This window comes from Leptonotus elevatus, chromosome 10, assembly GCF_054856555.1.
Source record: "Leptonotus elevatus isolate MCC_2025b chromosome 10, RoL_Lele_1.0, whole genome shotgun sequence".
Lineage (NCBI taxonomy): Eukaryota > Metazoa > Chordata > Actinopteri > Syngnathiformes > Syngnathidae > Leptonotus > Leptonotus elevatus.
The window spans coordinates 6289201-6306967 of NC_141248.1; the positions used below are offsets into that span (position 1 = coordinate 6289201).

General features: G+C 39.1%; 1 protein-coding gene across 2 annotated transcripts in view; it reads right to left on the minus strand.

Moving 5' to 3' along the window:
• Positions 1-8227: 8227 nt before the first annotated feature.
• Positions 8228-17767, minus strand: part of tafa1b (TAFA chemokine like family member 1b) — a 149518-nt gene continuing 139978 nt past the window's right edge. For both annotated transcript variants that reach the window (XM_086087786.1, XM_086087785.1), the window contains one exon: positions 8228-10353. In XM_086087786.1, coding sequence (XP_085943912.1) covers positions 10336-10353 — 18 coding nt within the window. In that variant the 3' untranslated portion in view covers positions 8228-10335. The remainder of the gene's footprint in view (positions 10354-17767) is intronic.

Genomic DNA, 17767 nt, shown 5'->3' on the forward strand with positions numbered 1-17767 from the left:
AGACACCAAAAGACTGTTGTTTGTTGATCACATTTATTGATTACCTCAGCAAGTGGCCAGGGCTAACCTGTCCAGTTTTTATCTGCAGTCTTTAGCAGAGAAGGTGACCCCAAGGAGCTGGTGTTTGACAACGACTCTCAATTTGTGTCACGTGAGTTTGAAACATTTCACTATGACAGAGGACAGAAAATCATCAGTCTACTATCCAAGGGCAAATAACGTTTCAATCGTAGTATGTAGGAATGTGTACACACAGCCAAACAGGAAGGACAGCCATGGAGGGTATTCCAACGTACATCTCACTCTACACAACACAATGTTGACCAGCTCAACTGCAACACGTTCAAACCACGTCTACCACAAACCCCTGCAGGAGTTAAAATGACTAACAGATTTTCCGAATTGGTGTGTAAAGAAAGCCACAGAGTACACTGATAATTATTTTCTTTAATGAAAATAGCTCACGGCGGGCTTAATTTGATTTATGTTACAGGCATGTAGATGTCACATTAAAGGTCCTATGCCATCAAAATCCATATTCTCCACTGTTATGCATAACATAGGACAAAATGAGTCTGACATGGTTTGTGTTTGACTAAGTGGAACATACACATTGGTCAGTCAGCCTCAGAGTGCTCTGAGCGAGCATGTGGCGTCACCGTGGAGATAGTTTTTTTTTTTTAAGTGTACAGCTGAGAGGCTTTGCGCTGGTCAATCCGCCTCAAAGGGCTCGCTGGGTGGGCACGAGGTGGCACGGCATTAACATGGAGAGAATAGGGGGAAAGAAAACTGAGAAAAAAATCCCTCCAGGGAAAACGCGGCAGCAACGGAGTGCACCGTGGCTAGCTACAATTCCCCTGATGGCCTGCTGAATTTCAACAGAGCCAACACAATGAAGAGACATGAGCCCCGTTTCCATCGCAGGAACTTCGGGCTAAATTTACGGGGGCAGCCCTATATGTGCGTGTCCCCGCCACAGGAGCCTCCCCCACAGGGCCACTTACAGAGACTTATATCGGTCCGAATGGAGGTCCTACTTGAGGGTAGGTATGAACTTTTTAAGTGCTATAAAAATACCTTCTGTTTGTATCCATTGCGACAATGACATGCATTTATCTCGACTAAGGACTCTTCCCCCAAAAGAACTATACTAAAAGTCCTTTGCCTATTTTCTTTCCACTCTTTAGCCTTTTCAAATGTTTCATCTAGACGCCGTCTCCTCTCACTCAAACCATCCATCCACGCTATGTACACAAACAGAAAAAACTGAAAAACAGCAACCGCCCAAGATTTCCTCTTCCCTTGTTGTTGTTCTGATTTTTGCAATGTGCTTGGGTAACGTCACGGGTGACACCGTCGCACAGTGATTACGTGTCGATCGAGGGCCGACGGAGAGGGCAGTTCCTGTACAAGTCCTTACATCCCTTCCTTTATCAGAACATCCTGCGATAGAAACAGGGCACCCAGTAATGGGAGCCAACCAATCAGAAGAAAGCTGTTTTCCATGTAAAATAATAATGGGAACAGCAAATCAACCGAAGGCTCACGATAACGATTATCTCATGATATGACCATACCGCGATTATCGCTATATTGGTCAGGTAATAAATCCACGATAATCTACGATAAAACTACTCAAGACATAAATTCATGCGGTTTTTTTCAATGAGAATTTTTTCACCGAAACAAAATATTAAAACTGGTGTCTTCTTCACAGTGAGTACTTAAGTGTATTTTTTCTAAACGAATACAAATGTCTTCTTAACAGAGACCTCTTTCTGTGAACACATTTGTGTCTTTCTTAAACACTATTGTCATGCAACATGTCAGTCAGTTACATAGAGAATTGTTTCATTTTATAAACTGTTACGATTTTTTGTGTAACATTGCAAAAGTAAATAAATAAAATTACTTAAATATTAAATCAATATTATTATTCCTCAGAAATTGTGTGTTTCAAAAAGTCGAACCATAAAATATGTTTTAAAATGTTACGTGTGCAAAACTGAGTCAGTTGCTGGACAGATAATAGATGTCTTACACAAGTAAAAGTAAGCTCATGATTCTTCTTCGCCTGAAGACTTCCGTACATTTCCCCGCCACTCTTATGAGGTGCTCCCCCTAGCGGCCTGCCAAGTAATTGCTCAATAAGTAATTAACAATGGAGCCGTTATAGTGGCTGTATATAAACTACACATATTGCGATACTTGCATAGGCGTATCGATAATCTATCGGGAGACAAAGTATCACGATTTATCACGATATCGATATATCGTCACACGCCTAGTACCGACAAGCAAAAGTGATGTAATAAGACCCTGAGTACAGCCCCCCCACCTCCCTTTTCATTAAGAAAGATTAACACATACATTTAAAACAATCATAACAATTTTACTTTGTACGAAAATAAATGTTTAATGTTGTTCAATTGGAGCTGTCTTATTGTCACGTCATCGGAAGGCACGACCTTTCCAGATGCAGTCTTGCCGTTTTGCAGGCCGATCAGATCAGATCATGTCTGGTACACGGACTTAAATAATAAAATAAATTGTAACGCAACGTGTTTAATGTACAATAACGAAAACTGAGTTTCAAGTATGGCAAAACGAATTGGTTGTATTAAAAAAAAACAGAGTTACCATTAGTTTAAACTGCGTTATTCCCAACACTGGAAAACAACTTCTTCAAAATCAAAAGCATTTCTGGCGAATGAAAATAGCTTGAAAAAGGGCGCCCTGCTCATTTCCGTTTCAGCACGAAAGATCAATATTTATGCCTGTATATTGAATGGCTGCCAATGTCGTAATGACTTTGTTAATTTGAAGTGCCTTTCAAACAAAGTCCCATGCATCATAAGCAACAAGTCTTTGACCTTTTGTGACATCTGCCTGTCGAGTGTGTCACGACAAATAAATAAATAGTGTTGATGGGTCAGGCAGAAGTCTTTCACTTCCAATGTAGATCAATGGCCAGCATCTTGAGAAAGACACCATCTTATTTGGGATAACAGCTTTAGGAAAAACAAGGCGAGGAAGGTAATACAAAACAGCAAAGCTTTGGACAGTCATACCCTTGTGCTGTCGTGGGAATAACATCTAAATTGGTTTCTGCTCTGTGCTCATGTTGACATTACATTCTCGCAGTAGGGGTGACTGCGCTGCCTACTGAGATAAAGGGGTTTATCTGCCCTTCTGTGTGTTGCTGTGCTTGTTGCTACTCCATATTGATTTGTTACTCAAACGTAATTGTATATTAGCACCTGTGAAGTAGATTATGGTAATCCATATAAAATGTCACTTTGGCAGCCTTTAACCTGATTCAGTCTAGGACACCTGTGAGTGTTCTTGGCACTGTGGAGAGGTCCGGCGTGGTATTTATATTTCGCCTGTCTTGATCAAGCAACAGTGTTGAATCCATATGAGATTGACTTGACTCTGTAGTACAGCTCTGTCTCATCTAGGTCCAAATACAATATTTATGAGCCTCGAAAAGCAAAGAAAAATAGAGTTGAGTGGTTGAGGCTGGAATCATTGATAGGGAGAACCTCATAGCTTGTTGTTGTCATGCACACACAGATTACAGGTACACAGACAATGTAGGTTAAAGTTTTGGGCTACTGTCCTCTACCCCACAGTACCTCAGTGACTTGGTAAAGCTCAACGTACCTGGTATTGTTGCTTTTCCATTGGCAAAACTCCAGTACTATGAGAAAAACTTGCAGTTGAGTGCGTAGGCAAGAACATTTCTTTCTGTACTTTGTCAAAACTTTCAACTTGACAATAAGTTTACTGTACTTGGTGTGTGGGCTGGTTTGGACTGACACAAGAGTTTTCTGTTTGCACAAATCTGCCTGAAGGGCAGCTTGCTATGTGGACTTTTCATGCAAGGGCCTAACGACATGTTCTGACCTTCACACAGACAAAAAAGTACAGTCTACCTCAGTTTCTTTCCTACTCCTCAACATTTCAAGCTATTCCCAGTAACATTACAGATATGGATTTAGATTTTGTTATGCATTGGAATTCAGTTCAACTGTTGTTGAGGTTTTAATCTCATCAGTTCAGTCAAACTTCAATCTCGAACTTTCAAAAAAAAAAAAATAATACTTCCAGTACCGTTTCCCACAGGAAATAATATAAAGTGAATAACTTAGTTTCATAATAAGCTGTTGCTGATACTTAGTTGTTATTACAAGCGTGGAGAACACCCCATCATTGTATAATAAAAGTAAAATAAACAGGTTGAAGAGCCTGAAACACAATGAAGAGGAAAGTGTTGCCAGGCTTATATTGTTACCTAGTGGCAATAAACAGTATCACAGTACAGTAGTCTCTCGTTTATTTCCTTTAATGAGAGGAAGCCAGGTTTGCAGATGTGGAAAATCCTGGTCCAGAAAGTAAAAACCCTGCTTCAGTCATAGTCATAGGTACTTCTACTCAACTGGCAGGTAAACGAGGTACCCGGCAGCCAATTGAATAGAATCACCTGCAGCTAAAGCCAAACTGTGGCAAGGTTTTTACTGTCTGGACCAGGATTTGCTACCTCAGATGGTGTGAACTACCATTAGAGGGCATCTGGTGTGATGTTTCATAAGAGATGGTGAAATAAAATCTTCCTAGAGGGAGCACCCGCGGGGCCAGACAGGAGTTAATCTGACGGGCTGGGCGGATGTAACACAGATTTTTGCGGTCAGTCCAGCCATTAAAGGGATGCACCATCCTTTCCAACCAGAGTTAGCGGTCTTGGAAGAGCTTTGACCACAGCAAACAGTTTGTCCACGTCATCATTTCTCTCAGCAGGTCTCAGCCTGTGCTAAGTGCAGTATGAAAGGGTAACAACGTATAATGAAGACATGAATGTTAAATGCTCCATGGTGTTATGGCTGTGACTCCTTTGTCACATGAGCATTACATTGCTAGTAAATAAACAAAGAGAACATAATACATCTAGATTTGCCATCTTGCTTGCAACTTTTGTGGGCGGGTGATACTGTCTCAAGACCATGAGAAAATGCACAAACAGTCAAGAATCATGCAGAAAGGATCCTCCTATATGAGGGGGAAATTATTTCTGGGTACAAATTCTGATACCATTCCTTGTTAGTTGACCATTTTGAGTCATTATTGCTGCCATATTGAACTAGATTGGTTGATTCCATTTATGTGTGACTAAGTTCAATTGTGATAATCATGTTTTCATTTCATTTTACTTAGCAGTGTATTAAAATAAATTTTAAGACCCAAAACAGCTTGTGAAAAGGAAACTAGCCTTCCACTTAATAACTTTGTAAATAGTTTATTCATCTTTTCTCGCGATGCTTCCAACACAACTAGTTTGATGTCCTATGTTTTCCAATCTCACTGTTTTTCTAAAACCAACTTTGTATTTTCTGTCATGTCAAGCAATCATTTGCCTGTGTGGGGACACTCTTTAATTGGGGATGGGTGAAATATCATGAGGCTCTCAGTTCCCCACATTTAAAATAATGAGCTAAAACAAAGTAGAGTCGTGAAGTGCAGCTATACTTTACAGTTTGTTTCAGTACTTTTTAGCAGGCACAGACTTGGAAATAATTTGTTTTAAAGGGTACCATATTGATGTTTGATGGGCATGAGATATTACACATCACAAGAGTAAGTTATATTGTGCATGAGCCAGATTGTGTCTCTGTTTTCCTTTCTTTTTCTTTTTCTTTTTTTTATATTTGGGAAGTTTGCCTGGAACAAGTTTCAAAAAGGTTTAAAGTGTGGACTAATAAAAAATAACACTTCTGGCTTTTACAACGGTGCACTGTAACAAATTTATGTAAAATCTACTGTAAAAAAAATACAGTATTTTCTTGTTTTTTAATTTTACAGTATTTAACTGTATACAGCAATGCATTATGGGTAAAACTGAGTGCATTATGAGTAAAAACAAAGTACAGTCATTTGCTGTATAATTAGCGGTAAAATACTGTATATTTTACAGCAACTATGTTTTGGCATGCATATATGTGGATTACAGGTAAATACTGTGTTGTTGGATTTTGGCAGGTATCAATAGGAGAAGAAACAAATAGTGGATCCTGTTTTGTCACCGGAGCAAGGACAAGAGTAATAATTTAGCGCGAGGACAGTCTGCTTTGTCTTCACATCGCATTTCTCCGATAAACAGGCAACATTACAGCTAACATTCATGCACTGGGCTGCTGAACGAGGATTGATTTTACATCAAGGGTGACCGGATAGCACGTCCGCCTCACAGTGCTGAGGGTGTGAGATCGAGTCTGGGCTTTGGCCTACCGGGGTAGAGTTTGCATGTTCTCGATCCCCGTGCCTGTGTGTGTTTTCTCCAAGTGCTCGGGTCTCCTCCCACATTACAAGACATGCATGGCCGGTTAATTGAGCACTTAAGTTGTCCCGAGGTGTGATTGTGAGTGTAGATGGTTGTTCATCTCTGTCCTGCAATTGGCTGGCCACTGCCTGTTCAGGGTGTACCCCGTCTACTGCCCAAAGCCAGCTGGGATAGGCTCCAGTGACCCTTCTAAGAAAATGGATGGATGGATGTTACAACGACATACTGTATTATGTTAATAACTTTAGTTGCCAGTAAATTCCTGTAAATTACGTAGAATACAAGAAACTCTTGTAAACTAGATTACAGTGAATTGCTGTAAATACAGTACGTAGCTTTAATTTATGTACAGTAAATGTTTGTAAAAAAACAAAACAACTACAGTAATGTACTGAGATTTTACAAGAATTAGCTGGGATCTTTTTACCCAGTTATTTCCTGTAAATTATACAGTCAATTCCTTTCTCGTGTGGCAATCAACTTCAACACAAGACTGTTATTAATTCTCATCCATTTTATACCACTTATCTTCATTATGGCCATGGGTGAGCAAGAGTAATTTACAAGTCAAAAGGGTTTCCAGTAGTTATTTAAACTGCTACTAGTGAAAGCACATTAGCAGTCATTTATAGAGACAGGCCAGGTCCTGCAAATATTATTTTTAAAGTCACTTTGACTTCTGATCATAATGACTATAATTATACAACACAACATTTCCAATAATGTGCTTGCCTAAATTGCAGTTACGTGAAATAGTTACAAAGTATGAACCAGATAATAAGATCCAGGCAGAAAGTACAGTCAAAGGGTAGGGAGGCAGTAAAAGCTCTTGAAGCAAACCAAGCATTTAATATCTGCATGGGACAACATTCACTTGAGACGTCCTTGGAAGTTCGCAACATAACTATCAACACAGTTTGGCATTTACGTGCTAAAAGGGTTACCCTTGCTGTCAATCGTTGATTAGCCATCCAGAGAGATGAGGACACAGCTGCCTCCGTGTCTCCGCAGGAGGTCATCGGGCCTTGATGGATGCCTCACTTTTGAGATTGCACTTAAGTGTGGATGGAGGAGGACCATCTACTGTTATCTATTCATGCTGCATTACTGTCAAAAATGGAGCAGGGCCTCCCTCCACAGCAAGACTCCATCTTTTGTGCATTGAACTAAAAAGTGTCTAAAGGAAGACATTGAAAAAAGCCTTAAAGTAAAAATTCACTTAAAATTGTACAAGGGAAAGAGAATTCCTTGATTTTCGATACAGGCAAACCAAACATTTGCATAATCTTCACAGCAAGACACTGGCGAAATGGCCTCAGTGAGGCCCAATGGCCAAATTAATCTTTTTATACGATACTACAAAGAGTAAACAGGTCATTATCTGGAGAAAAAGCTATGCCAACTTTTGAGTATTCACTCATAATCTGTCACATTTGTCTTTTTCATAGCTTTTCATAACAGTTTAGTGAGGTTCTGCGCTCCATGAAACTCGACGCATTCTGCAATGATGAATGCGTAGAAGTAGTGCATCCGCTGGGAGAAAAAACTCTCAAATGAACAGAGAAGAGCTTGATGTTGTAGTTGGCCTGGCATAATATTGGAAATCTTTATTCTAATTGCCTGAATGAATTGAATGTGCTATCCTGACAAATCCAACCGAATAGCAGGGGAATAACAGAGCTGAAGCATCACTGAATTGTTTGTGTGTTTACTACATGTTTGTTAGCCTGGAAGCCACGTACCATATTGGCCATGTGTTGTTGTTGATTGCTTATTCACTCAAGCAAAACGCCTCTTTACAATGTTAATACATCATATAAAGGACAAGATATTACAACATATTCAAGTAATCATTTTCCTCACACATCACTGCAGGAACGGAACTGCAAATCAGTATAGAAAACCATTTTTATTTCTCATGAGGCTCTCCTGTAATGTACTCAGATCTCTACTAGGGGATAACAGCATTTCTCTCAGCGGTTGTCAATAGTTCCGAATATTTCACCTGAATTGTCACAGCCTGGTGTGTGAAAAGTACATCTACACAGCAAACGTTCACAGATTACTTAAGACCACTTTCAATAGCAAGAGACACAATGTTCCAATTAAGATAGGCTATCCTGCAGTGACCAGTTGTTCAAAACTCGGTAATTTTTTAACCACTGGTTAAGTAGATTCAACCGACCGTTAACTTTACCGTTATCTTGTTGTTCAAGACTCATTTAACTTTAACTAACCGGCTGTTAGCTTGATGTTAAAGTTAACACACCTGAAGAACGCTGGAAAGTTTTTAACAGTAAGCATGTGGTTATACTGCGTTACATTTTGTAGGTGCATTATCTAAAATTTGTGTCTAAATAAACTATTTCATCTGTAATTTGGCTATTTTTATGACTTATACTGCTACTTAGAATCTGTCTCAAGGCCACTAGAATCCGGGACACCATTGAAACTTGCCGAGTCACACATAAAGTCTATGGTGCGGTTTGTAGCATGACTAATTTCTGGTGGCGGCGGTCCTTCCCCGGTCTTCAAGTTTTATTGGCCTTCAAGTCATATCGGTCTCCTTTACCTACATCAATATTCTTGGTGCTACTCCCTTGACTTCATTGGAATCTCTTTCTGACAGCACTGTCCAGTTAGCTAGTTAGCTAGTTAGCTAGCTAGCTAGTTTTAACCATGGACTGAATTACATTTTCCTCGATTCCTGCTTCTTTTTTGTGCTTGATACCATTTGGTTATCCATTTAAAAAAATTGTTTTTAGCAAATCCAGAAGTAAACAAAATGAGTAATTGTGGGATATATTGGTGCATTAAGAACACGGTTAACTTTAACAGTGCCGTTAACTAACAATGTGATTAACCATGTTTTGAACAAGGCATATTTAATGGTCGGTTAGCTAATGCCGGGTTAAGAATTTAACCTGCGGTTAGGGTTTACCAGTGGTTAAAATAACCGAAAAATGAAAATCGGGTACATTTTATTTTCCTGCAATAGTTGCCAGTTTGAGTAGAAACCTCAGACAATGTTGGTTAGTGAGGCAGTCCTATACATTGTTTTCCTCATCTTTACCAGCATGTTCTGGTTTGACCAGCAACACTGCAACATGACCAGTAACAGTTATTTTTACAGTTATCATTATACCTTTTCCAGTACAATTAAAGCAGTGGAAGGGAAAAACAAAACAATATACCACAGTGGGGGTTAAGCTCCTAACAGAGTCTTAAATATAGTTTTCAGTTTGCTGGATCTGCTGTCGTATATGTCTTTTATTTATATAATTATATACACACGCACACGTGTTCTTACATACAAAGAAAACTAGCGCTGTAGAATACATGCCTTTAAGGTCAAGAAGTCAAATCAAATGTTCATTATTGACCACAAAGTTGAGACCATAAGGGCAGACCTTTGAGCCACAAATTTTTTTATTTCTTGATTAACTCCGCATAGGCTGCTAATTCGTTCTCACTCCTAGGTAGTCCTACAAAGCCGTCTTGTAAGCAAGTCAAACACAAAGGCAGCTATCCACGCAGAAAGACAATTATATCAGGGTAATTTCCCGCCTTTGTGCTTTTAGTTCCATGCTCAGGTCCATGTGAGCGTCTCAGCGGCTTTACCTTTTCCACAGTCGGGGTGAAAGTCTTCACATAATGTTCAAACAACCTCAAAATGACCCCGACTGAGCTGCTTGAGTTGATGTGCGGCGCACAGAGTGAGAAGGAACTGGGAGAGAGTTGGTGGCAAGCTGGCCGCAGCTGTGTGGATGAGGAGATTCACCAACATGGGGCTCCTTGATCAAACAGAGGATTAGTGCGCTTTGAAATCCTTGGCACAACGCGAGCAAAGCTGTTTTATCTAGGTGGATATCCTTTCTGTGGTCCCAGGTAATCCAGTCACCAGCCTTGGATGTAATAGTTTTACACCAGTCGTCAGGAAGAGAAAGGGTAGATGAGGGGGAAAGGCTGGCGCCGAGTCCTGCGATGGGAGCTCGTTGTTAGGTCCTGGGATGAATCTGTAACACATGGGAGGAAAAGAGAAGAAAAAAAAATCACACATGTGCTTAGATAGAACAAAAAGGACAAAAGTGTACATGGATTACACCTTGAGGAATTGCTCGATTTGTGTGTCTCACAAACAACGGGTGTCTTTTGAACTGTTTAGTGCTTTGTAGAGCCCTGCCTCACCTCCTGGATCCTGCTGTTACTAAAAACAGACAGCTTAGACAAAAGGAAACAATCCAGGAAACTGGAGGGAAATGCACGGCTCATTCAGAAGTGCGTACACAAAGTAGAACCTGAATGTGACTCCATGCTGTTTATAATTTATGTACAAACTATACAGTACCTCAGATTAGTTTAGTTTTGCTCAACCCTACCTTAACCTGCACCATAATAAACCAGCCAATCCTAGCTAAGACTTTTTCCAACCTGGTAAAATGACTTTGGACTTTTTTCCCCCCCTTATTTTATTTTTATTTTTTTTACAAAATGAGACCAGTACCCCTGGTATGGAGTCTGAGACGTTCCAGCATCTGAAAAATAGCATGGTCATACTTGGAAGAGTAGTAATTTGGATGCATTTTATTATTTTAACATATTCTTGTAACCATGAGAAGCAGACATTAGTACTTAACACTTTGTATTATGAACACACCTGGAGGCCCCTGCAAACAGAGCCAATTATAAATCTCATGATCCCCAAACAACAACAATACAGCAGTGACATTTTGAGCAGGCTTTGCCAGGTGTGTGTACATGATTGTGAAAGGTGACGTCTGTGATACATTGAGCTCTGTCACACCCAGAGCCACACTTACTAAAGCTGTTGAATTCAAAGTCACGATAAGATGTAAGCATGGCGTTTGAAAAGTTTGTTTTTTTCCCCCCACTTGGATGGATAGAGAGGACGATAATATTTTTTTTCTCTTTATTGCCAATAGAGTAACTTAATGCAATTAATGTGGCATAGACATAGTCAGATAAAATGATGTTTAAAAATAAGGTTTCTATTATATATTGTTTTTATAACAGTTGATCAATTTTCATAACCTCACTCAGCCATATCAGTGTCTTTTGAAAAAACACCATTTAAACTGCTCAAAGCAACAATCAAAGCAATGTATTATCTATATACTCGAAGTTCCAATGTTGTTCATACAATGGAAAATAGTAATATTATTACCTTCCACCATTGCTTTGGCTTTGCTTACTAAGGCATGAGAGTTTGACGTAGGCTATAGTTTAAATCCTATAATGCTACAAAGTTACAATTTCAATTTCATGAAACACATTTTCAAACGAACACACTGAAAGTGTTGAGTGGTGAATGTTGAACTTCTGGAAATTAGTCAAGGGACACCAGCAATTCCATTGGGTGGCTTCAGTTATTTATGCTTTGACAAACTGTCTTTCAACTCGATTTTTGTTAAAACATCGTGTGATGCATCTCCGAGCCCAAAGGAATGATGTGCGCTTCCGTGCGTAAAGCCTTTTGAAAGAGTTGCACTGCGGCTGTTGCGCTGTGCTTTACTTTTAACTTAAAATAACAGCTTATTCCAAGCTCAAGTATTTTGGTGGCACGCAGGCCTCTGTTAAGGAGAATTTCTCTTCTGTTTTTGACATTGTGATTCTAAATAGCTATTTTAGTGGTCTACATACAATATCTCTTTGTCGTGTTCACATCTATTGTTTTCCATTACATTTCCAGTATGTTACAAAAGTGAGTACAACCATCACACTTCTGTAGTTATTTAATTCTATCTTTTCATGGAACATTACTGAAGAAATAACACTTTTAACAATGAAAAGTAGTCCGCGTATTATTGCTTATTTGTGTAAATGCATTGTACTACTTATGTAACAATGTATTGTTCCCTCAAAATCACTCAAAATAATGCCATTTAATAGCTAAACTCTTGACAATAAAAGTGAGTACAGCCCTAAGTGACATTTTGTGTGGCCACAGTTATTTTCCAGCACTGCTTTAACTCTCTTTTGACTGGAGATTCACAGGTTGCAACTGGAAACTATTTCCACTCCTCCAAGACGACCTCACATAGTTTGCGGATATTCGAGACCTCCTCCACCTTTTATTTGAAGATGTGCCAGAGATGTTGAACACCATGCTTAGCCATGATGACTTTTACCCTCAGCCTCTTTAGCAAGGCAGTGCTCATCTTGGAGGTGTGTTTGAGGTAATTATCATATATATATATATATATATATATATATATATATATATATATATATATATATATATATATATATATATATATATATATATATATATATATATATATATATATATATATATATAATATTGCGTTGCGGCTCTGTTCCAGAGGGTGGGGATTATGCTGTGCTTTGTGCCATAGTAGATGCTGGCATTCATGGTTCCGTCAACAAACTGTAGCCCCTCAATGTCGGCAGCACTCATACAGCCCCAGACCATGACAATCCCACCACCTTGCTTGACTGCAAGCAAGACACACTTGTCTTTTTACTCCTCACCAGGAGGCTGCCACACACGCTTAAATTGACACCATCTGAACCAATTAAGTTTATCTTGGTCTCATGAGACCTCAGGACATTGCCCCAGTAATCCTTTGTCTTGTCTTCAGCAAACTGCTCGCAGGCTTTCTTTGTGTCATCTTCAGAAGAGCATTTCTCCCTACTTTTGTTGCCAGGGGGTTAGCAATTAATGGCTGTATTATTAGTCATTTTGTGATTTACAGTTATATAAGATGTACACTGACTACTAATCTGCAGAAATGTGAGGAGTGTACTCACTTTTGAGAGGTACTGCATATTTTGTAATGACTTAGACGCAAACTATTCAATGCTACTGCGGTAACCAGTACACTAACACACACCTTACTTACAGTACACTTTGAAATGTCACATTTTGATCATTTAAATGACTTTTATGTGTTTATCTCCATGATGACCCTTTAGTAAAGCAGTCTTGTGGATTTGTGCGATCAACGTTTGATTTGATTTGCATAGAGTGGGAAATGACCTCTGTCAGAACAGAAGTTGTAACGGGTTGGACATTACAGCCCACTCGCTCGCTCAGATATGATCCACCAGAGATTTGTTAGCCTAAAAGAGTTATATGCAAATGCTGTCATGGTGTGTGTGACAAAGGTGTCCTTTGTATCTTTGTGTCCTTTGCCTCTTAAAATGATCCATGTAGTGGGTGAATTTCCGGCATATTCCATCCTTGCCAGGCGGCGTAAGCGCATAGCTGTATGAATTCTAATTGAGTGGCCGCATTAAATTGCAATTTACTCCGACTTCAGCTCGTTAAAGGAAAGGAGACGAGAACAATTAAGCTAAAGATTTTTTTGCAAACATTGCCATACCCTTTCCGTCACTGACAAAACAATCAGGCTCGCTGCCAATAGCGCCCTCTGAAAACACAGTGCAACAATGTTGATTAAGTTCACTTTAATAGCATTTTCTGTAACATTGATAATGGCGGGTGCAAACAAATAATTCACTCGCATTTGAATGAATTTGACATTGAACCAGAATGTAAAAATGATATTTTCTCTCTTTATAATTGAAGCATGGCCAATTTTAACCAACTTTGTAGTGTGTTTGCTGACCCGTTTTTAAAAATTATACAGTCTGGTCATAAGTCTGCTGGAAGGTCTTACAGCTGGGATGCATTTCATCACTGAATGCTGTATTGCATCAATATGCGCCGACTGGTCCTTTAAATAAATATGCTTATTTTAATCGAAAAGGAAAGCAATGAATATTTGACTAGTTGAAGAGTAAACTTAACACGTACATATTGATATTTGTTAATTTTAAGCATATATGATCTGATTTACTAAGGCCCGATACACACAGAAAGCCAATCGGCTGTTTTTGTCTCAATTTTGCCACTTACCATCCAAGGACATTAAACATGTGACGTGACTATCTTAAGTCTCGTAAAAATTATCTTAGTAGATTACCCTTATGTCTGAGGTGTGTTAAGAGTGGATTTGTCCCCAAAATTGTGTCCGATTGACTGGTCGGGGTCGACAATCTTAAAATATTAAATGTGTTCAATATTTCCAACCAAAATTCTTCATGTATTGACCTTTTGCACGTGACGTCACAGCCCTCATTGAAACGCCCCCTCGGGGACACTGGACAGCAAAAGAGCCACTTGCCTGTATTGTAATCATTGAATCTCATACAGCGTTACAGCATAAAGTTCTTTATCTAATTGATTATCTTACAAAATGGTCATATCTTGCTTTGCGGTCGGTTGCACAGACAGACAAATGAGTAAACCAAATGTTGCTTTTTATTGCATACCTACTAGTGGTTGTGTTATTACTTGTGCTAATGCTAAATGTTATCGAGCATTAGGCTAAAGGAACAATTGGCGTTGTAAAGTTCTGATGGGAACTTTCACCGGTTCTTTTATTTTGAATGATCGCTATGCTAATAATAATAACCAGGAGACTGAATATTCTCAGTTAAATATTTACTGGATGCCAGAAAGATCGAGTGCACAGGAGTGAAGCCGTATCTGCTGAATGCGGAAGAAGGTCTAAACTATTCAAAATAGTCTCTACTCTTATACTCTTGGCCGCCCACCCACACGGGGGGCGGCTCATCTTAGCTCATATGAAAATATGTGACCTGATGGTTTCAACTGGATAAGTGCGCCAGAGTGCAGATAGATAGGAAGACGCCAAGACAGGACAGGTCACAGCAACAGTCACCTATCAAATCATTAAGAAGCCTAATCTAACAATCTCCCTGTTCTTCCCACCCCCTGTTTGTGTATGCAAAAATCCCATATGTGCATGCAGTTAACTAGACTAACAAAAAACACACAAAAAAACAGGACCTGCAAAAAACGGAGACAAAATGGAGCTGGCGAAATCCACCGGGCCTCGCGACACAAGGCTCAAAAACCAGACTGTCCCGTTTAAGCCAGGACATCTGGTCACCCAATCCTAAACCTAAAGTTGGAGATGTCTTCATGTTGCTTGGCAAGTTCCTTAATTTGTCCAAATGGTTGTGCTATACCAGTTCCACTGCACACCAACATCAAATATTGCATCAACAGTGGGTGAAAAAAAAACAGCCATTGATGATACAGTCAGACTGTGCAGCAATATGGGAATAGAGGTGGGTAGAGTAGCCAAAAATTGCACTCAAGTAAGAGTAGCGTTACTTCAAAATAATATTACTCAAGTAAAAGTAAAAAGTAGTCATAAAAAATCACTCAAGTACAAGAAAAAAAGTATTTGCTTAAAATAATACTCAAATATTGAGTAACTGCTTGAACATGAAGTCTGATGTATTTTTGTAATACATTTTTTCAAATCATTTAAAACAAAAAAACAAAAATGCCTCCTTTCCTCTTTGCTCCGTCTCTCCGTGACTTGTATTCTAACTTCTGCCATGGTGCTAAAGCAGGCGCAGTGTCCTCTTTTTTTAAAATATTTTTTGCTTGTTTCAGAGCTTAACGACCCACTGACAAGTTAATTGTTTGATTGACGCTAATATACGAAGATGACGCTCCCTCCAAAAGCAAACGGTGGCGCCCGGGGGAGGGGGGATGGGATTAGGGGTTGGACGGCTCTCACATTGAAGAGCCGTTCAAAATACTCGATTCGTTCGCGAATAGGGGTGTTAGAAAAAATCGATTCGGCAATATATCGCGATATTACAGCACGCAATTCTCGAATCGATTCAATATGCGGCCGAAACGATTTTTAAACATCAATTTTTAAACATCAATTTTTAAACATCAATTTTTAAACATCAATTTTTAAACATCAATTTTTAAACATCAATTTTTAAACATCAATTTTTAAACATCAATTTTTAAACATCAATTTTGTATGGAAATATTCAACAAAACGTCTTACTTGGGGTTAGGTTTCACACATTAAGCATAGAAGAATGTTATATTAATGGAACATTAAGCCTTAATATTTTATTTCAGTGCTGTTCAAAAATGAAACAGACTGCAACCTGTTTGTTAAATGCAGTAGCTCAGTTATAAGCCAGAATTTTCAGATAAATAAATACATTTTCATACAAATCTTACAGCGTACTTGTACAAGTTTACTGATTTGTATTTTCAAAATTTTAGTTAAAAAAAAATCACAATAATCAATTATAGATTCGTATTGGGGTTAATCGGTATTGAATCGAATCGTGACCTATGAATCGTGATACGAATCGAATCGTCAGGTACTAGGCAATTCACACCCCTATTCGTGAACGTCACATCACTAGTGTCCGCAGAAATGGTCCCACACAGCCAGCCAAGCGAGTGCTTACGTGAATTGGGCGGTCGGTAACGACTCTAATGTAGCCCAATGTAGCGGAGTAAGAGTAGCGCTTCTTTTTCACATCTACTCAAGTAAAAGTAAAAAGTATTGTGTAGTAAAACTACTCTTAGAAGTAAAATTTTCCCCCCAAAATTACTCAAGTAAACTCATTACTACCCACCTCTGTATGGGACAAATAAATAAGTCATAAGATCTCTTTTTTTTTGGGTGTCGGGATGTGTGATCATCAATGTAAATACTGCCTGCAACAAGTAAGTGGTTGGTGCATCATCATTTCAAAAGAGTTACAAAAAGGCCACTGACGACAAGGCTTGTAAACCTTCAAACTGTGAGGTTAACACATTCAGCGTAAACAAGCAAGTAAACAACATTAAGGTCACAAATGACCTGAAACTAACACAAGGTGCAGCAGCCTTTTCTTACAAGCCTTTTGCATGATGTGAATCATGACTGAAAAAGACAAAAAAAAGTACTGTGTGCAGTATGTGTGGCATCCCTGACTATATTCTGTTGGCATCAATCGACTGTTCAATCATTCACCACATTCTTGCAAGGTAAAAGAAGGAGAGAAAAAACGCATTTGTATTACAACCTATTTAATTAAGTCTCTCTTAAGATGTATAATTGTTTGGAAGCACAAGAAATTGACAGATCTATTTAGCCGCTGGAGCGGATAATGCGGATCTATGCGGGGCAAACGTTTTGGAAGGTGCTCCGCAGCCTTTCACTGTCACTGTGACTTCCACAAACAAAAGGGTCTGTCTGCCTTGTCTGTCTGCTGCTACAGAACAGGCAATGAAGGACTCGCTTTCTGAAAGACATAAAGAAAAAGAAGAAGAAAGGTGGATGTCAGGCACTGGCTTTGCACGATTTCTAAAGTGTCCATACCAATTTCTAGAAAATGACTGCAGACGTGTGTGTGTGTGTGTGTGTGTGTGTGCCTTCATCACAACGCTTCAGTGAGGCTGGTCAATGTTGTTTTGAAAAGAAACAAATGCTGTATTGTTGGCTTTCGAGCTTATGACGGAACAAACACAAATGATGCCGTTTGGTTTCCGAAGGAGATTGAATAAGGAATTTGGATCAAAGAAGAGAGCAGAGTGCAGGATAA